Source organism: Mirounga leonina, unplaced genomic scaffold, assembly GCF_011800145.1.
Source record: "Mirounga leonina isolate KUSES-001 unplaced genomic scaffold, KU_Mleo_1.0 Mir_165, whole genome shotgun sequence".
Taxonomy (NCBI): Eukaryota; Metazoa; Chordata; class Mammalia; order Carnivora; family Phocidae; genus Mirounga; species Mirounga leonina.
Genome location: NW_023270415.1, coordinates 65493886 through 65515639, shown reverse-complemented (window position 1 = coordinate 65515639; position 21754 = coordinate 65493886). Strand labels below are relative to the sequence as shown.

The window sequence follows — 21754 nt, the reverse complement described above, 5'->3', positions numbered from 1 at the left end:
GCTTGGGTGGCATGTCCCATCATGTGGATGACATGGCCATTAGTAACCATGGTAACCTCCCTTCCCAGGCTTTTGTGGCTCCACAGGCCTCATTTACATCAGTCTCTTCCAGATTTGAAGGGGTTCCAGGGACCCAATCAGCACAATTAGGAGCTGGGTTACTTAGTGAGATCCGTGCCTTCCTTTAGCCATGCCAAGGCAAATACCCAGACCTGTCAGGTTAAAAGAAACAACCCCAAATCTCTAGCCAGTAAACTTGGTTAATTACTCTTAAAAATCCAAAAAGGAAAGAAAATGAAAAAAAAAAAAAAAAGGAAAGAAAAAGGAAAAGACACATCTTTTTCACGCTTATTTCTTACAGCAGTGAACACAAAGCAGGCGAAGGATTTGTCCGGGCTACGACTGCATCTAGACTTCCGAACGGACAGGCCCCGGAGGGTGGTGTCCAAAACAGGCCACTGGCAGCAACATCGTCACCCCTCAGCCTCACAGATGGGGACACAGAATCTGCCAGCCCCTTGTGAGTCACTACAAGGAAACTGAAGGAGCCCATAAAAGTCTGCTTTTCGCTCCCTTTCCTGCTTCTGTTCTCGAGAGGACCTGCACCTCCGCCCTACGCACGCCTTAATGTATGTCCTCCTTGTAAGGGGCAAGGAGTTAATGATTTCCCTGGAGCCTTCCAGCACAACAGGTAACATCCCAGGAATGACCGGGCGAGGCCGGCAGGTGCATCTGCCTATTCCAGACCACTGGCGCTAGACATCTTACGTCAAGACCCTCTGGGCTCCAGGGAATGAGAGACTTAGGAGGACACCTGCGCCCTGTCCTTGTTCTGACCAGTTCCTGGGTGTCTGAGAGGCCACATGCACTAGACCACAATCGTTAATAAAAACCCCAGACCCCAAGCAAAGACGGGACTCATGCTCCTTTCCTTTCTGAGTCTCCCAGACCCTCCCTCCTTCTTTATCTGCTCTCTCTCTATATGTTCAGCAGACTCTGCTCTGGCATCCTGCTGGCTCGCACCTGCGTGCCATCCTACGTGAAGCCAACGACCCTCTTGACTGGTCCTGCAGGACCCCCTCTGGGTCTTTCAACCCAGCCTGCTGGCATCACTACTTTTCTTCCTTTTAAAAACAAGACCCCATCATCTGTGTCAACATCTCTGTCCCCTACAACCTCTATTGACCCCGGCAATAAAAAGAAAGAAAAACAGCATGCTCCCCTTGTTCCCTGGGTGGAGAGCAGGTGGAGTTACCTGTTAGGCCTGGCCGGCCTCAGCAGGGATGCTGTCGGAGTCCGAGCCGGCCAGTTCTGCGGCGCCTTCGGCTGCGGTCTGACTCCAGCTGTCGGACCTGTCTGAGACGGCGTCCTCCTCTCCGACCGTGACCTCCACCCAATCCACAACGCCTGACTCCTCGTTCTCATCGCTGCCCGGGCCGTCCCCGCCACTGCCCTCTGACCTGTCCGAGGTGGCTTCTGGAGCCTTGGCCGGCGCCCCATCTTTTGCTTGCTCGTTGCTCACTTTCACCCTGGGTACCAACTTCTCCAAGTCCTCTTCGCAGAGCTTTTTGGGGTCCTTGTAATGTGGCTGAGCCACCTCGCTCCCGTTCTTCGGGCTCTCGGCGGTGCCGGCCCTCGCAGCTCTCCTCTGCGCGGCGTCGTAACCGTGCTCGCCGGCCAGGTGCTGGTGCTGGGACTGCTCCATCCACTTTAAGGTCCCGGTTTTTAGCAAGCATCTGTTCTCCTTGAACCAACGCACAATTTCAGTTCGGACCAGGCCGGTCTTGGCTGCTAACTGGTCATACTCCTGGGGGGTAGGCCACTGGGTTCTTGCAAACGTGCTCCTCAGGAGATGTACCTGTTCTTGGCTCTTCGTAATTGCTGGTGAAGGGCTGGGCAGAGCACCGGCTAGCTGGGCCCCAGAGAGCTGGTCGAGCCGAGACAGAGCACCGTTGGGGGCCACCACGTCTTGGCCTTTTTTGCCAGCCCCCATGGAATCCAAGACAGCTTGCTCCATGCTGTCCCGAAGCTTCCGTCTCTCCGAGAACCAGGATTCAATCTCTCTCCTGCTCAGTTTCGTGTCCACCCTTAGCCTATCCAGTTCTACTTGGGTCGGGAAGGAGCTTTTCAGAAAGCTGTCTTCTAGGATTTTAACCTGGCCCTGGGTTTTTTCTTTGAATTTCTGTGGGGCAAAGTCTGGGTATGCGTGGTAAGTGCGGCCGTGTCGGGAGGCTGCGATGGCCAGCTGGTCTTTGGCAAGGGATTCGCTGGTGATGTGGACGATGCCCCTTTGACATCGGTACCGGTGGTCGCTGAACCACTTCTTGATCTCACTCCTGGCAAGGCCAGTCACCTCGATGAGCCGATAGACCTCCGCATCGTCAGGGAACTGGCTCTGGAGAAAGCTCGCCTTGAGATGTGCGATCTGCTCCTTTGTCTTCTTGCGGTCGCTGGCCGGGGTCAGCGAAGGGTTGGCCACCTTGGGTGGGGGCTCTGGCACCTGAGCGACATGTGGACGCTTGGGCTCAGAGGCAGCTTGGGGAGTCACTAACGGTCTCTTTTGGCCGTGGTTGGTCACTCCAGCCACGGCAAGCGTGATGGGGGAGCAGGAGACGGTTGTTGACCCGCTCGTCACCTGAGTCAGCACCAGGCTGGTCTGGCCGAGAATCTGGCATGGCAGTGCTGTCTGGAGGATGGGCTGTGACATCTTTGTGGGCGCCAACTGGGCTGGCAGCACGGTGATCGTCGGGGGTACCGACTGGATGGTGCCATTAAACATCTTTTTCCGGGCCTCCTCCACCTCCTCTGGGGACCAGCTGATGCCGTGCTTTAAGCGCTGTGTGGCAAACCAGATTCTGATGTGCTCCTCTGGGTGTTTGGAAGCCGCGGTTAGCCAGGACAACTCAGCCTGCGTTGGATAAGGGAACTTGTTGAAGGAGTTGATCATGGTGGCATTCGTGTCCAGGGCGGAGTTGTATTTGGTAGTATTCAGCGGGACGGGGACCTTGGGGACAAGGTTGATATTTGGTGGGAGCTGGACAGAAGGCATGACGTGCCCTAGCGTGTCCTGGAGGAGCTCCACGCCTCCGAGTCTCGAGAGGATCTCAGCCGCGTCGGTCACCAGGCGGGCCGTCCCCTCCACGTGGTTCTCGGGGGTGGCCTCCTCGGGCTTTTTGGGCACCTTCTTGGCATCAGCTTTTGGTTTCCCTGGCTTCATGATGGGGGTCTTACTCACGGAGATCCCAGGATCGCTGTCACCGCTCGCCGGGCCGCTGGTGGCGATGGACACGACGTGGTTGGTGGCTTCGATGGACTGCTCTAAGACAGTCTGATTATTGCGCTTGATCAACTTCAGCTTGAAGTTGGTCTCCCCGGGATGGAACTTGGAGTTGTGGTCAGACAAGGAGTCGTACTTTTTGGTTGTGAAGTTACATTCGGCACACACGTAGAGGGGGTTCAGAATCACGTTGGGGTGCTGCATGTCGACGTGCTCCGTGAACTCGTTCAGGTTCTGCGTGGAGTAGGGGCAGTATTTGCATTCATAACCACCTTGGAGTTTTTTGGATTGGTTTTCCCCTGTAGATTTCACCTCTATCACTTCATTTTCTTTGGAAGAGTTTTCGGGTTCCACTGTCCAACTGTCCTTGGCTGCTTCAGGCTGCGGCGTGCTGATTCCTTTCTCTTTGGCCCTGTCTCCTTCCTCGGGCACATCTTGTTCTACTACTTGCGGTGTCCGAACCATGCATGGGGTGGTGGATTTTCGCTTGCTTGCCATGCTGCCTGTCTGCGTGCAATAGCTTAATTTGGGGGAGTGGGTGGGCAGGTAGGAAAGGGGCAGTGCAATTTTTGGAACAACTAAGATAAAAGGCTTTGGGCTTTTATTCCCCCACCAATGGCTTTGGCTTCCCTTGAATGCTGACGTCTAATGTTCGAGTGTTGAGAATTATCTCAGCACAGAATACTGTTACTGCGCCATCGGCCATACACAAGAGGCAGCATCATATCTGTGGGATAAGAACAAAGACAGGGTCAGTGTTTTTCCACAAGGCGGGAGAAACTAGCATTTCTTTCTAACCCACCCCAACTGGCCCCGCAAACAAAGCAAACACCTAGGTAAGGACAGACGGTGAGAGTGGGGCACATGAAAATGAAAGACCATATTCTTCTCTTCCTTTCTCTGGAAACAGCAGTGGGAACTGGCCTAGAGCAAGCAAACGAGGGTGCAGGTCACTCGTTCATGTTTAGAGGCAAACATACAGAAAAGCAACAAAGGCGCTGAGTGGTGGGTGGGCTGGTGGAAGGGATATCGAAGATGAGACGTCACTGGGTTCTCAAGCTACTTAAACTGATGCTACATCAGAAGCAAGACGCGTACCTGGGGCCAGCAAGTGGTGTTTACACGGGCATTAGAAAATGGGTATCAACGTTTGATTCTTATCATAAGAGTAAAATCACCAGTAGAGAAAATCCAGAAAACACTTTGAAGTATAAAGGAGAAAAAAATCACCCCAAATAGTTCCTTCCTTTCACTCATTGAAAGGTTCCTCGTTTCTATAAATACTGAGCAAAATAATGATTTAAAAAAATGGCTGTGTGGTATTATCTTGTAGGGATAGACCACATGTGATGTATTTAGCCATTCAACTTTGTTGGATATTTATTTCCAGTGTTTGGTTCTTCTCAACGAAATTATAGTCAACACCCGGAGTCCTTATTTCTGACAACTACCTTTGGATGAACGCTTAGATATAGAAGCACTGGGTCAGAGTTTGTGCACTTGAAGTTCTCTTGACTCATACAGCCAACTTTTGCACCAGCCAACCTTTGCCTTGGCAGTGAACGAGAATGCCCGACTTACCACTCTACCTACATGAAGTATCACCGTGAAAAAGCCTTGCCAATTAGATGCTTAATCTAAGCTTCAGCTTCAATCTTAATATGCCTTTGTGTTTTCCTTGATTGCTAATCAGGTTGAACTGTTTTCAGAGATTTACTTGCCATGTGTGTTCTTTCTTTTTGAATTGCTTACTTATGCCATTTTTATCTTGTGATGCTCAGTGGTTTTATTATTAATTTACAAGAGTTCTCTCCAGATTAAGAGTATCAGTACTTTATTATATTTGTTGCAAAATATTTCTAGTCTATCATTTACCTTCTACTTTTGTATATGGTGTTTTTCTTGTTTTACATGTAAAAATTTTAAGTTTTAGGCAGCAAGTTTACCAACCTTTTTCTTTTGTGGCCCCTTTCATTGTGATTTTATATGTAGAAAGTGATTTCCGATTATAAGAAACAAACTGCTGGTTACCAGAGAGGGGAGGATTTGGGGGGCACACGAAATAGGTAAAGGGTAATGATTAAGAGGTACAAATTTTCACTTATAAAAAAATAAGTCCTGGGGATGTAATGTACAGCATAGGGAATATAGTCAGTGGTACGGTAATAACTCTGTATGATGACAGATGGTAACTGGACTTATCGTGGGGACCATTTCATAATGACAAGAAAACATCGAATCACTACAATGAGCACCTGAAACTAACAGGATATTATATGTCAATTTTTTAAAAAAGATTTTATTTATTTATTTGACAGAGAGACAGCGAGAGAGGGAACACAAGCAGGGGGAGCGGGAGAGGGAGAAGCAGGCTTCCCGCAGAGCAAGGAGCCCGATGTGGGGCTCGATCCCAGGACCCTGAGATCATGACCTGAGCCGAAGGCAGACGCTTAACAACTGAGCCACCCAGGAGCCCCTATTATATGTCAATTTTACTTCAACAGAAATAATAAATAAAAATCACTTGCACATTAAAAGAAGAAAGTGTCTTCTTTGATAGCTGAGACATATTATTCTATGTTTTCTTAGAGTGGTTTAGCTTTATTTTTTACATTTAACTCATCTGGAATTGAATTAATCTTGGGTTAAGCTGTAAGATACAATTCTAACCATTTTTCTTGAAAGTTACCAATTATCTCATAGCATGTATTGTGTTATCGTTTCTCACTAATTGTGAAATCATTTTTGTCATACATTAAATTTTTATATATACTAGGGCGTTTCTGGGTCATCTATTCTGTGCCTCTTATCTAGCTATTGGGACCCATACTTATGCCTCACTTAATTTTTTTTTTATAGAGTATGTTTTATGGATCCACTGTGACAAACAGTATGGAGGTTCCTGAAAAAATAAATACCGCTACCACATGACTCCCCCCCCTGCAAAAAAAGAATATGTTTTAACATCTGGTCGAATGAATTCCTCCATATCACTCTTCTTTTGCAAAACATTTCTGGGTTCTTTTGATCACTTATTTACCTAGATCAATTCTCATAAATCAGAATCATCTACAAAATAAAATCCTGTTGGAATTTTGATTGGAATTGCATTAAACAAATATTAATTTGGGAGTACAGGAACAATTTGCTTGATAGGAGTAGGGTATGTTAAGAGAACGCAAACCGGGGAACTAGCCTTGTTGAGTGTCTAGATGCATGGGCTGATACAGAGGGGCCCTTTCATGGTGTGGTTAAAGGAGAAGGGAGCTGGGTTTTCAAACATGTATAGCTGACATCCAGGGAGAAGGGGAATGGCTTGGGTTTGGGAGTCCCACTGAAGACAGTGGTCAAGGCAGAAGTGAAGACTTATTTTTATGAGCAACTCTGTGGTACTCTGCCCATACCCACCTGCCTAGGAGCTCAGGTGACAAAGCTGAGCAGGACTCAGGGAGGGGCATTTCCCCTTGTGAACCCAGGGCCCAGCCATTCTAAGGAGGAGTCCTGGAATTTCCATGCTGGGCAATGTCATCAGCAGTGGGCGAGGATCCCTTAGGGCACTGGTGAGGAGAGGACGTGGGCGCAGCAGAGCAGAGGGGACCATGTCTTTTTGCTGAGCACACCCAAATCAATATCTTCAGCCTCCACATTCCTGCTGATCAGACTCTCATTCCCCCCTCCGCCATTCACTGCCTCCTCCAGAGTTTCTCATCTGTCAATGGCTCTACCATTGCTCATTCTGGCTAAAAACCTCCTTGTGTCACCCCAGTGAATCCATCCGCAATCCTGTGGATGTTGTCTTCGGAATAAATCTAGTCCTAGCCCACTTTGTACCACTTCCCCTTCTCCCTGCCTTGTCTCAGCTACCATCACCTCCTGCCTGGAATCCTGCGGCAGCCTCCCATGGGTCTCTTGCTTCCTTCCCCTCCAGAGCTGAGGGATGTTTTAAGATAAAAATCAGTTCACGTCACCTTTCTGCATGAAGCCCTTTCTCGGTGCCCTTATAAGAGCTGCAAACCCATGCTTCCTGATCCCTCTCGAGCATCCCCCTCCGGCTGCTGGAACAGGTGCATCCTTTCCATCTCAGGGCCTCTGCTGGGACGTCCCACCCCAGGGCCCCTCAGTGCTCACGGCTCCATTTGAAAGTCATCCTGCCACAGAGAGGCCTTTCCCGACTGCCACCCCACCGAAATGAATGCCTCCCCCCATCACTCTTTTTCCTTACGCTCCTTTGCTTTCTTCATAGCACTTTCCAATATTTAAGATTTACTCATACATTTTGTGGTTAAAGGAGGGAGGGGAGAGTATTTACCTACTCATTGATTTCTTCCGTTAGAACTGTGCTTTCAATATGCCAGCCACTAGCCATATGCGGTTCTTTGAATTTAAATTAATGAAATTCAAATTAAAAATCAGTTCCTCAGTCACACTGGCCACTTTTCAAGTGCTCAAGAGTAACGTGTGGCTGGTGGCTCTTGTATTAAACAGCGCAGGCTGTTTCTATCCTTGAGGGACCTTCTACTAGACGGTGCTATTTTAGAATGGAAACTCCACAGACGCAGAAACTTTTCACTGTGGTTTCCCCAGAGCCTAGAACCATACCTGGCCCATAGTATGCTTTCTATAAACGTTGGCTGGAAAATTAACTGCAGGACGCTACCTCGTGGGAACTGTAGCTGATGTGGGGTGAGGAGGCACAGCAAAATCTCAGTACCGCGTATGCACATGTGTGTGCACTTGCATGTGCGTGTGTTGGGGTTCATATGAGTGGAGGAACTCTGTAAGGGGAAGGGGGTCCTAAAGTTCCATAGAGGGTGCTATTGACATAGTGGAAGGTGGCTAAATTTGCACACACTAGCCAAGAGACTTGGGCATTTGAAATACAATTTTTTAAGAAATACTTTCTAAATTTATTTTAGAGAGAGAGAGAGAGAGAGCATGAGAGGGAGATGGAGGCTCCCCAATGAGCAGAGAGCCCAACGCAGGACTCAATCTCAGGACCCCAAGATCATGACCCGAGCCGAAGGCAGAACCTCCACAGACTGAGCCCCCCAGGTGCCCTGACATACAATTTTTAAGAGAAGGAGCAAAAGGAGACTTTTGTCCTGCAGAACAAAGAAATCGGCCGTCCGAAATCGGGCGCAGGGGAGAAGAGAATTTTCTAACAGAAACTCCCCAATATGTAGGGTGATTTAAATCTGTTGACAAATGAGGCCCAGAAGCGAACCAAATTGTGGTAAAACATCCCAGAACTTGTCAATGTTCCAAAAACTGCATTTCAGAATAAACAGTATCTTCTAATATTCATTGGACGACCAGGAGTCCACACTGCAGCAGATCACAAAGAAGGAAAGATGAAGGAAGAAAAGCAAGGAGTGGAGGCAGGGCTCGGAACCCATCGAGCCTTTGAAGAATCCATCTCTCAGGGTCCCCGCGATGGAGCTGCCAGAACCACTGCCCTTGGAAGAATAATCCTGGCACGACGAGGGGGTGAGCATCTACAGAAGAGCAGCACGTGGGGCCTGTGAGCCATGGCGAGGTCGGGACCAGCGCCGTGAAGCCTGGTGCTCGCAGGCGTGGAGGCTACGTGTGTTGCCAGCCATCTTCAGATTCAGATGTATACTGGGCAGAATTGGCAAAAGTAAACAAATGAACAAAGGAAAGAGTGAATGAATGAATGAATGAACGAATGAATGAAATGCCTGTTAAAACTCCCACGCAGCCCCTTCCATGTGGGGAGGCAGGGGGCGAGTATCCCAGCAGACGCGCCCTGCATGGCCGGTCTCACCCTGTCCAGCTTCCCATGGATCTGACCCGGGCACAGGCACATTCTGTGCCGACTTGCAAACAGCCCACTTACGGGCAGCACCCAGCTGTTTGCTGGCTGCCCAGCCCCGGTGCCAAGGGCCCGGCAGTGGGAAGCCTCAGAAGTGATCCCTGCCTTGGGGTGGGGGGTGCCTGAGTAGGTTAGGACCAAGCACATTTGTGATGAACCCATGCTTCCTGATCCCTCTTGAGCATCCCCCTCCGGCTGCTGGAACAGGTGCATCCTTTCCTGGGGCCTTTCCTGAAGATCCTGGGGCCCCGAAGGAGAGGAGAGGTGAGAAATCTCCTTCACTTGTGACTACTCTGTGCAGCACGTCCGTCTTTCCAGCCGTCCCAGCCCTCACAGCACCGTGGAGACAGAGCGCGACAAGTTCATGGTTCGTGGCAAGGGAGCCCAAGTACCAAACACAGACCCTTGCCTCCTCTGCCTGTTTTTGACATGCACTAGGTTTTCCTCGTATCCACTGCGGCATTTATCACGCACCACAGAGAAACCCAACGAGGAATGAGCAATGACAAGACCTCGGAACAAATAATACATAATGGAAACGGTGAGCCTCTACAGACCATTACGAAGAGGGCCTTCCTTCACCAGCGGGTGCTTCCTCCATCCTCAGCCTCCGTGTTGCGGACGGAATGCAATTCAATCAGACCCCTGTGCACGGCGTTTGGGTGCGGGCTGGGCCCTGTGGATGTGGGGGCAGGAGGATGAAGAAAGCTGCGCTCTCGTCCTCGAGAAGCTCATAGCTGGAGTATCAGTCAGCCAGGGCTGCCATACGTAACAAGCACCCCAGACCCCAGAGCAGGTGGCTTCAGCAACAGGAATATTTCTTTCACAGTTGTGGGGGCTACAAGTCCAAGACTGAAGTGTCTGCAGGGGTGGTTTCTCCTGAAGCCTCTGTCCTTGGCTTGTGGATGGCCCCCTTCCCACTGTGTCCTCACACGTCCTTCCTTCTGCATGTGTCTACCTCCTGATCTCCCCAGAAGGACACCGGTCATACTGGACTAGGGCTCACCCCAAGGCCTTCCTCACCTTTTTGTTTTATTTTTTTTAAAGATTTTATTTATTTATTTGAGCAAGAGAGAGCACAAGCAGGGGAGGGGAGGGGCAGTCAGGGAGAAGCAGGCTGCCCGCTGAGAAGGAGCCCAGTGCGGGGCTCGATCCCAGGACCCTGAGATCATGACCTAAGCCGAAGGCAGACGTTTAACCTCTCAGCCACCCAGGTGCCCCTCTCCTCACCTCTTTAAAAACCCTATCTGCAAATCCAGTCCCACTCTCAGGGGTAGGACTGTAACACATGAATTTGGCAGGGTGGGGCAGGCGGAGGGGGTTGGGGGGAGACTTGATTCAGCCCCTAACAGCCAGGCAGGGCAGTGCCACCCGAACACGAAAGTGATCTGTTCATGTAGTCAACCAATACTGAGCACGGGGAGTGCAGATGCCCCCAGCATACATGAGAGAACCAATGGGAATCTCCACTCTGGCAGAGCTCCCGTTCACGGGTATAAACAGGCAGAAGCCCGACAGCTGATAAGCACCATGAAGAAGAGTCAAGCAGTGACAAGATGGGGTGCAGAGTGGGGCGACCTGTGATTCTAAGCAGGGAGCTCAGGGACTCCCTCCCCGAGAAGGCCGTCAGGGGACCGTCTGGACGCTGCACAGACAAGGAGAAAGAGTTGATGAAACACGGGAGCAGGCGGTGCCTCATTCCGTCGGACAGGGTGGGAGGAAGGCAAAAGGCTTCCCAGAGGAGGTTATCTTCTTCTAGAAATAAAACGACCATGACTCTGATTCACTGAAACTCTCCTCACTATGTGGAGGAGTCCTCACAACAGCTCTGCCAAGCAGTTGTTACGAGCCTCAATGTACGGAAGAGCGGACCCAGGCCAGGGGGGCCGAGTGCCTTGCCCAAGGTCATGTGGCGAGTCCATGGCAGGGCTAGGATTTGAACAAAGTCAATCCAGGCTGAATCCCATGCTCTTGGCACATGACGCAGCCTCCGCTGGTTAAGCAGGGCTCCGGGGATGGAGTAGGATCCCGGTGTAGAAAGAAAGGGGAGGGGGACCCCAATCAGAGGAATAAACTCCCAGGCGGAGGAGGCAGCCCACGAGCAAGGACATATGTGAGGAATGACGGGACTGAGGTCAAAGGGCAGGCCGTGAGGCTGGAAGCTGGGACGAGGCTGGCTGGTCAGCTTGGGCCTCGACTGTGAAGGGCCTTGAAGGCCACGGTAAGGAGCTGCCATTTCATTCCGCCGGCAACAGAGTCATGGGAGCGGCAGGCTCTTGGAGATGCGTTTGTGGGGGGGGGGGCGGGGCTGGCAGGAAGGGAAGGTAGGAACCCCCAAACCAAGCAGATGAGCACTAATCTGAACTAACCCCAAATTAAACAGCAAGGCTGCAGGCGGCCAGAGACACTCCTCTGTCCATCCTGACGTTTGTTCGCTAGGCATACGTTGAGGGCTCTTCGCTTTTCATCTGGAACTTTCTCCCATTCAGTCTGGACCTCCTTCCCCATGGCTGGATGATTCGGGTCTGAATGGTAAGACCAATTCTCCCTCACTCGTTTTCCCAATAACAATGACAGCTAACATTCACTGAAGTCTTGGTATATGTCAAGTGTTAAGTGTTTCACTTTTCAAAGACCCTCTGTAGACACAGAAGCTCAGAGAGGTTAAGGAGCGTGGCCGAGGTCACGCAGCCTGGAGCAGCAGAGCTGGGATACAAGCTTTACGGGGATCTTGTTAAAATACAGGTCCCGATTCAGGAAGTCTGGGGTGGGACTGAGATTCTGCCAGCCCCCTGGGGAGGATGGCGCTGCAGAGGTAAACCACACGTGGAGCAGCAAGGCTCTGGAAGCCTCCCCAAGGATGCACTTCCCTCCTCCCCGCTCCTTGCCAGAGACAGGGTGGTAGCAGTTCCTGACCTCTCCCTACAAGTGGCCTGTGGCCCTCAGGGGAAGTAAAAATGGGTCAAACCATCAGACCAGCCTCTGGAAACTCTGTCTCAAGGGGGCTGACACACAGCCTGGCTGCCAGATGCAAGAAATGTGCAGGCTCCTGATCTCCCTAGGAAGGCATGTGGGGGGCAGGTGCAGAGTCAGACCGCAGAGATCCCTGTGGCTGGGGGTCTCCAGCCCGAGGCAGAGCAGAGGTCAGAGCTGGCTGAGGAGCCCGCACCCCTCGGGCCTCCCAGGCTGACGTCACCCCCGCACCCCACCCCGGGGAGCACATGGACCGCTCTCAAGGAATCGGACCTCCGGGCTTCGGTGGGGACGCCACTTCTCATTTCAGGGCTTTTCACCGGGGCTGTCAGAGGAAATAACAGGGCTGTCTCTGGGCTTTCAAAGGAAGCATCTTGTCAAGACATCAAAGCCAAAGAAGATGCTTTTAGCTTTGCTGGGTCTTCTGACAGAGCTGTTAACAGATTCCACCGCAGTTCCTAAGGGTGGACCTTGAGTGTGTGTGTGCGCATGTGTGTGATTGTTCTCTGTGGTCTAAAGTCACAACACCTCCCCACCCCTCCACTGCCCCAGAAGAAGGGATTCGGAAGGGTCAGTGCCGTGTGGCGGTGATGGGGGGCAGGTGGGGCAGAGAGAGAAACTGGATGCGGGGTCTTGGGCTTTGCTCTGCGTGCCTGACTGCCCAGCGGACTCCTCCTCTGTCTCCATCCTTGCTCCATTTCTCTCATCTGTTAAGTGGGAATTGCCTTTGAAATGTCACTGGTGACCCTGAGTTAGTTCCTGAGTGTTACTGATTTCTCCCCAGCGTACTTAAATCTAAACTTGAATTTTGCGGGGGGTGGGCCCTACAACATGGCTCCCAAACCATCAGATACCACCTGGGGTGCTTTGCAAAATTCCTCTTCCCGAGGCCCCCTACCCCCACCCCCCTGCCATGCAGACTTATTAAACCCAAACCACCAGAAGCAGGCCTAGGAATCTTTACTTCTCACAGCCGCGGGGCGGGGTGGGGGCGCAGCCGTGGTGGCTGATGTGCCACAAGGTTCAGTGGCCTGGGCAGGCACACGTCACCTGGCCTCTGCTAACTCAGAAGCAGGTGGGTGGGGGCCAGCTGCATGCCGTGAAGACGGGAGATGTTTCTCACCGCACTCCGCACTCCGGGTCGGTCTGGAGTAGAACGGCGTGCCCCCGAGGGCAATGACAATTCAGAGGACAATGCAGAAGTGAGGAAAGAACTGTTGCTTAAAACGGCGATGCTGGAAAAGAAGGAACAGAACGACAGGTGCTCGGTAATGTAGCGTAAGACCGCTTTAGACACAGCAGTCCATAGCAGCAGAGCTGGTGGATGGGGGCAAGGAACCCTTTTTTTAAGATTTATTTTATTTTAGAAAGACAGAGAGGGAGAGGGACAGTGGGGGGGGAGGGGCAGAGGGAGAGAATCTTAAGCAGACTCTGTGCTGAGCACAGAGCCTGATGCGGGGCTCGGTCTCACGACCCTGAGATCATGACCTGAGCTGAAATCAAGAGTCGGATACTCAACTGACTGAGCCCCCAGGGGCCCTGGAGGTGAACTTTAAGATGCTACATCTTGTGTTTTTATGGCTCAGTTGCTCAGCTGGACAAATTTTTTTTTTTTTTTTTTTTTTAAGAAAAGGAGTTTGCTGATGTGGTTAAGCATGGGCAGGACGGTGTAACAAGATGCTGTTTCCATGCATAATCTCTGTCATCCCCATGACACCAGCACGTGGCCATGATGCTCATTTCACAGATGAGGAAACAGGCCCAGAGAGGTAACCGGCTTGCTGGAGTTCTGGTTCCACCCACTCCGTGGCCCCGGGAACACACAGCTGTTCACCTTGAACCATTCCATTTCCTGACACTGAGTCTATAAATTAGATTTCTCACAAATTCTGAGTGGCTTTCTCCCTCTGGGAGCGTTCAGAGGAATAAGATATTAATTGAATTGTAATGTCTTTTTCCACTTGTTACTTTGAGATGCTCTCTTATTAGGTAGAAGAAAGCTTGCATGGCATCCTCTGGCCAAGCCAGTTCCAGGGGATGAAATGAACTTTGTGGCAGCCTCCCCCACCATTAGTGTCACCATGCATTTAGGCAACACAGGGCTCTGAGGGGGGCTGTTCTCCTGCTAGCAGTGGGGTAGGAGTGGTGACCCAAGCCGGGGGTCGGGGCGGGCAAAGAAAGCCAGCTACGCCTGGGCCTATGTGAGCCCGGAGCCCAGAATGTACTCGTTTACTCAGAAACAACAGATTCCACAGCTCGTTCGCTGAGGACCTGGCCTCCCGCGGCCTTTTTCCCCCTCAGTACGTGTCACTAGGGCCCGCCTGGATTGTGGAAAGGGACACGGGCGGGAGCCAGCTCTCCCCCCTGGTTTCAATCCCGGTTCTGCCACTTACTAATGGAGGTGTCCCTCCTTCTCTGGCCATAGCCAGGATACCCACCTCACAGGCCGCAAACCCACATGCAGCCTGGAGTACTCCAAATGCAGAGCACTATTCGCCAGGCCAGCCTCAGTTTCCACATCTATAAAATGGGGGGATTCTCCACCTGCAGGACGGGGCTGAATGAGAACCTTTAACACTGGCCTTTCTGGTTTTCCAAATAGGCGACCAAATAGGTGGCAAAGTGAGGTTAAGGCAAACTGTAAGGGGTTACAGTTTGTTCTGCCTCCCCTCCTCCCCACTGTGTACCCTCCACACCTGACCTTAAGCCCCACATCCCTGTCTCAGCTGCCAACCCTGGGGACGGTGCTGTGCACTCGTACTAGCTCGGCTCATCCGAGTCGTGCCGCTCTGAGATCTTCTTACTCATGTTTTGTTCATGCTCATAGAAATTTCTATGGCGACTGTGCCAATATTTTTAATTTTCCTAACTTTGCCTTTCTATTTTAGATTTTGCCTTCTATCTTGTGAGACGATCAAGTCACAAGACAAAGGTCGCCTTCTTCCCCATCTCCACACTTATCTCTTTTCTCTCCACCTTGGAGGAGGTAGCAGGTCTCCCCCCCGACAGGCTAACTCCTCCACCTGGCCTGCTGCTCTGCAGGGACTAGCCCAGCACTCATCGGGGTGCATCCTCTCCTTTCCCCGAATCCCTTTCCCTCTGGGTGAGGAACACCTCAGGTTCCCATTTCCCTAAAAGAGTAAACAAAGCAAAACAAAAGTGAAAAGCAACATCCAATTTCCCAAAGCTGCTCAATTCTGCCCTGGTTGACACTTTTTTTTTTTTTTTTTTAGATTTTATTTATTTATTTGAGAGAGAGAGAGAGAGAAGCATGCATATGCCCAAGTGTGAGAAGGGAGAGGGAGAGAATCTCAGGGAGACTCCATGCTGAGCTTGAGCCCAACACAGGGCTGGGAGACCCACACGGGGCGCAGAGCCCAATGTCGGTGTGGAGCCCAATGCGGGCCTCGATCTCATGATCCTGAGCTGAAATCAAGAGTCAGACGCTCAACCAACTGAGCCCCCCTAGGGGCCCCCACACACTATTGTACCAGCTTTCTATGGCAGAGGTTAGGAGCTCAGGCCCCGAGTGAAGGAGACCTGCTTTCTATATCTGCTTCTTATCCCTGGGTGAGCCTGGACATGTTACATCAATTTGCTAAAGCCTCAGCCTTTCTGTTTGTAATGTGGGCATGAAAATGGTCCCCACGTCCAGGGGTTGCCGAGAGTACCAGTGAACTATGTGGGCACTGCGTTTGTCTCTGGGTCCCCGACGTGATGGGCTCTGAGCTTGCAACACAGGGTACTGTTGTTGTCAGTAGGCCACCATCAAACGTCTCAAAGGAAGTTTGAGATGACAGTGGCTCATACGAATCCGAATCCGAATCCGAATCCGAATCCGAATCCCTCTTCGTATTGCCCTGTTCACCCCTCACCTTGGCATGTTCTGTCCTCCCTGCTCTGCTGATGCTTTTCTCTCAAACTGCCAAATCTGTGTCCCCTCCCGGACTCCGTGGGGCAAACTGCTTTCCCCCCGGTTCCTCCATCCCAAAGCTCTACACTCGTCCTTGCAGAGAGCTAGCTCCCGAACAGCCTTTCCAGCCCCAGCCCCTCTCAGCAGAGCCCCAGCCCTCCCGCTCCGACTGCTGGCTGACAGTGACGCCGAGCTGTGTGCACAAAGCCTGGAGCGGCCATTCTCCACTGAAACCTGATTTTTTTTTTTTTTTAAACAAGGCAAGATGGTTCATGAAAACCAAGGAAAATAATACATAAATTAAAAAGCCAACGAGGGGCGCCGGGGTGGCTCAGTCAGTTCAAGTCTGACTTGTGATTTCAGCTCAGGTCATGATCTCAGGGTCGTGAGACTGAGCCCCAGGTAGGGCTCTGCACTCAGTGGGGAGTCTACTTCTCTCCCTCTGCCCCTCCCCCTGCTCTCTCTCTCTCTCTCTCCAAAATAAATAAATCTTAAACAACAACAACAACAACAACAAAAAACCCCAGATGGTCCTTTTCTGGTCAGTTGGAAAACAGACTACTTAGTTACCTGACCTGGACGGTATCTGAAGGGGAAATTCGGCAGAGGCTGGGATGGATGGCCTTCGAGGGTCTTCCAAGTGTGTATTCTGTGCATCTATGACCATTGCTGGGAGTCTCACGGGCACCCCAAATTTAACACTTCTAGAACCATGTGGATCCCTTGCCTCCCAGCCCTGATCTTTCTGCAATGCTCCTTACTCCAAATAAAAGTCCCATAATCTTCTCAGTCATTCAGACTGGAAACCTGGATTCCCCCACCCCACAATTTATTAAGCACCACCTCTTCCTGACTCTGGTTTCACCAGGCCTCCCAAACCCCCATCCCTCAGTGCTAGGTCAAGTTCTCCGCATGCCCTCCCTCCCTTGGCAGCTGTGTCTTGGCCTGGCCTCTGGGCTTCACCTGTTGGTGGCCGGCCCCTCCTGTCCAACGGGCTTTCCCTCCTCCTCTGGCAGTGGCAGAGCAGCTCTTCGCAGAGAAAGGCCCCTGCCCACTCTTGGTCCACGTGGGACCTCGGGCAGTGGGCACGTGGCTTGGTTCTGAGCACTCAGAGCGTCGCGTTCTCCAGCAATGATGAGTGACTCAGGAATGGGCTCGTGATCCGAGCCGAGCGGTCAGAACCAGTGCGGTTCCCTCTGCCAGTTCTCTCAGAACCACCGGGGTGGTGGTGGGGAATGTGCTCCTTTGCGGTAGAGTTACCGAACCAACTGGATGCAAGCGCAGGATTGCTAGCGGCCTTCTTGCCACCCGAGGGGGAGCATGCCTGAGAGCGGGGCCGAGCGCTGAGCTGAGATGTGCAGACAGCGAGTCCTGAAAATAGCCCGCCGAATGCCAACATACTTCTGTCAAGTTGACGGGGTTTTCTGTCACCTGTAATTGAAAACATCTCGACAGCCAGAGTTTCAGGCCAACCTCTTCACTGCCACCGTTCCTTTCTAAAACAGCAATTCTCAGCCTTTTCCTGCCATGATAGACAGGCTAGGTGACATGTCCATTTGCAACATTCTCTCATTCTGGTTGTGAGGGCTGTTATTCCACACCATTCCCTCTCACTTAAGAAAGAATCTCAGGATGTGAGCGGGAGGGATGTGCTTAGAGGGTTAGCCTTGCGTCCTTGCTAATCAAGGAAAGTCAGTCATTCACAAATGTTGATGCTTTATTTCTAGAAACGCATTTCTTGCCACTACATAGCTCACAACAGATGCCACGATTGAACCCCCTGTTTCTACACACGAATCTGACCACAGCATCCTTGTCTTTTAAAACCTCCTGAGGAGCAGTGGGAGCTGGTGGTGAGGGGTGCTTTTCACCACCACCCAGTTCCATCTGGACACCCCATTCCCATCCTCAAACATTCCTGGTATTTTAAAAGGGAAACATAGCAGAGGACCTATTTTTTAGAAATAGAAACATGGGCCTTGGAAAAGAGAACACAACTCCTACATTTGTTCATTTCATTCATTCATTCATTCATTCATTCACTCATGTCTACTATATCCCCAATAATCCCAGACACTGCTTTAGATACTCAGGAAATGAGACAAAAGATTCGTGCTCTCAAGGTGTCTCTGATCAAGATCCGAGGGGGAGACAGAAGATAAATGGAAAACAACTTATAGATTGTGCTGAGTGCTCTGCAGAGTTTTGAAAAATAACGTGTTGGTGACTGAACAGCCCTGTCAGTGAGATAAGCAGGGGACGCCTCTTCGAGGAGCTGAGTCCTGGGCCTAGGACTCTCTCTACTGAGAACGAGTGGCCTTGACCCGATAGTATGAATCAGCGACAACAGAGGAGCAGACTCACTGACCGTTGGGGACATTCTGTGTTCATTGCAAAGGAATTTTCAAGTGATTCAGTTATTATTTAAAAATTCTATTCTCCCCAATGATACTTTTTTGAAAGGCTTTCAAAAGTTTCATTGAAAAGTACAACTTTTCACTCACCCACATGAAAACGAAACTCTTCAATGGTTTTATAATAGAAGAAAATTCTCTTCCTTACTTAGGACCTGTGAGGAATAGTTGGACGTGAGATAAGTTGAGAGCTCCAAACAGCTCTGAAAAAGTTTTAGAGGAGGGGTGGTGTCATCTGGGAGTCTAGATAAAAGATTAGAAAAAAATTGTAGTCTCCAGGAATTGTTTTTATAAAGTGGATTAAAAACCGAAACTATAGCATACAGTTTTTTTTTTAAGTAGTTAAAAGGAAGCATTGTCTTGATGATTTACAAATAAAGACTTTTTGCACCCAAATACCATACTCTGCCTTTTTTTAGAGAGAGACAGAGCAAGCGGGGGTGGGGAGGGGGAGAGGGAGTGAGAGAATTTTAAACAAGCTTCATGCTCAGCATGGAGCCTGACATGGGGCTTGATCTCACAACCCTGTGATCATGACCTGGGCTGAAATCAAGAGTTGGATGCTTAACCGACTGAGCCACCCAGGCACCCCTCCCCCCAACACTCTGCTTTTAATGAAAGAAGCCAAAGACTAAAGACCAGAATCAAGAAAGTCCACAGGGCGTCAAAGTTGGAAGGTTCTCAGAGGTGACCTAAGCTTGTCCATTAGGTAAGGCGAACCATGAGATGTGGGGAGGGACAGCATGCAAGTGTGGACAGAGGACACAGAATCTTGTCCTTCACCATCATTATAAGACTTCAAGTGGCCTCTCTCCCGGGGCAGGTGGGTGAAGTGTCTCTCAAAGGCCGTTGTGTTGGGGCGATGGGTTCTGTCGGGTGGCTGTCTGTCCTCAGCATCACGGTGGGGTCAAGGAGTTTTGAGCTGGGAAGCCAGTAAAGCAGAGTGAGTCAGTCCACTGGCTTTGGAATTAGAACAGACTGGGGTTTGAAGTGAGGCCCCAGCCAACTCTTACCAGTTATATGACATTGGCAAGATATTTCACAAGATCTGGTTACTTTATCTATAAATCTGGAGCTAATGCCTACCTCGTAGGGTTGTTAGGATGCCATAAACAGTGTAATGCTTATAAAGACCCCATCGTGACGCCAGGTCCCAGTAAATGCTCAATAAATGGTAGCAATGTTGATGATGAAGTAATGGATTATAAACCAGAAATTATTGTGGTAGAAAGAGTATGTCAAAGGCAAGGTGAATCTGATCCCCTGGAGGGGCTCACGGGAGCTCCGATACAAGCCAGGACAATCGGGAAATTGTTTTTGTGTTGGCCTGGATCCCATATCACAAATCTATCACACTGTACCATCTTATTTCATCCCTTTCTCTGAGCAACACTCTCGTAAAAAAGAAAAAAAAAGCAACAAGATTAAGACACATGTTGAAACAAAGCGGCTTCATTATTACTGCAGTTAATTCCTGGTGCTATCACCCTCTCCAAGGCAAAGCGTCCTTTTGTCTGGGTAGAAAGAATCCTAACAGCCACCACCACATACCGGCATACACCCCCACACCCCTCAAACATGGCAAAGCAGGGCTGGGAGCCGAGGGATGGGTTTCTGAAAGCAGAAAAAAAAAAAAATCTTGCTGAGACAGAAAGAAACAGGAATCAATTTTGGTTTTACGCGTCACATACACAAATAAATAAGGTGCTATCATCAAATGTTTAAGATGGGCCTGCTCTGATTTACAATCCATCAAAACATTTAGAGAGGCTGTGAGACCACAGGGATTCATCGTATCGACAATTCCCGGTGTAACCTTTTCATTTCCCTCCTTGTGGCTGAGGCATGCACACTCCATCTTCCTGGAGCCAGGACATGAGCGAGATTTCTCTGTTCCCCAGCCATGGATCAGGGCAAGACGGGGCTTTTCAGTAGTCTCTCCGATTCTTCTCTCAGATCCCTCTCCCCATCCTGTCCCCCACTCCTGTCTCCAGCCCCTCAGCAGTTCCTTTGCATCCCCAAACCCACAGCTTTCTCTTGAACCTCTTTCATCTCTACCTCGAAGAGACGTCCCTTCATCTCAAAGCCTGGGATACAGGCTGGAGATTTACTCTTGCTCTCTGATAGAACGTCCTCCACAAAGCCATTCATTCAAGCCAGTCTCATCCCAGACAAAAACCACATAGGTTTAAACGGCATCCAGGGGCTATGGTTCTGCGTCTCTTTGCACAGGACTCAGGACGTAGGAGGTTGGATCATGGCCCCCAAAGATATCCAGGTCCCAATCCCTGGAACCTGTGAATGGGACCCAATATGGCAAAAGGGACTTGGATGATGTGATTCGGTGAAAGACCTTGGGATGGAGAGATAATCCTGGGTTATCCAGGTGGGCCTTAATAGGATCACAAAGGTCTTTATAAGGGGAGGTGGGGGGGGTTGTGGCTACAGATAAGAAGGTGATCGAGGGTGCAAGTAGAGGTGGGCAGACGTGCTTTGAAGGTGGATGGAGGAGCCACAAGCCAAGGAATGCAGGCGGTCACTGGAAGCCAGGGAAGGAAAGGAAGTGGATCGTTCTCCAGTGGCCCCAGGGGAAACTGGCCCTGCGCACATCTTGCCTTTAGCTCCAGGAATCTGATGTTGGACTTCTGACCTCCAGAACTGTACGGGCATTTGTGTCTAGAGCTGCTCGGTCTGTTATCGCAGCTGCAGGACCCTGGCACGGGGCAAGGGGACCCAGGGATGCAGCCCGTGATCTTCCTTTCACCCCACACCACCTGTCAGGTGAGCTCCTCCCTGCTCCCAGGCAGAAGCCAGAGGCCCCGGTCTGCTGGCCCTGGAGAAGCTGGGTTGCCATCCCTTGGGAATGAGCAATGAGCCGGAACCCCTGCCCGGCTGGGCTCTGACCTGCAAGGCTGGCATCAGCGTCCCTAAGATCACCACGGCTGGATGATGACCTCTGCCTCCCATTCTGAACTGACAGCCTTCAGAGGGACATGTGTGAGCACGCACGTATGTGCCCCAGCTTGGCCTGCCCACGCCACCTCCCAGGCAGGTTCACGCTTCGCTGGCCTCTCTCATTTCCCACCAACGCCACCCCCCCACCGATCCCACTACCATCTCTCGTGGGGCCCCTGCAATCACTTCCTGCCTCCCTCCTTCTGCCTGGTCTTCAGCTTCCCATTCTTGGCCCCTCCTCCAAGTCATTAATCTTCCGGAAAGATCTTTTACCATTATAAATCACATTAGCTTAAATATCCTGAGGCTCAGACTACTCCCCAGAGGGTTTACATCGGAATCTTGGGGTGGGGACTAGGCGTCAGCCTGTTCTCAAGTGCCCTAGTGAT

General features: G+C 50.8%; 1 protein-coding gene across 2 annotated transcripts in view; it reads right to left on the bottom strand.

The window, feature by feature from the left end:
- ZHX2 (zinc fingers and homeoboxes 2) overlaps positions 1-21754 on the bottom strand; it is a 155531-nt gene that overhangs the window by 11099 nt on the left and 122678 nt on the right. For both annotated transcript variants that reach the window (XM_035011842.1, XM_035011843.1), the window contains exon 3: positions 1256-4004. In XM_035011842.1, coding sequence (XP_034867733.1) covers positions 1259-3775 — 2517 coding nt within the window. In that variant the 5' untranslated portion in view covers positions 3776-4004 and the 3' untranslated portion in view covers positions 1256-1258. The remainder of the gene's footprint in view (positions 1-1255; positions 4005-21754) is intronic.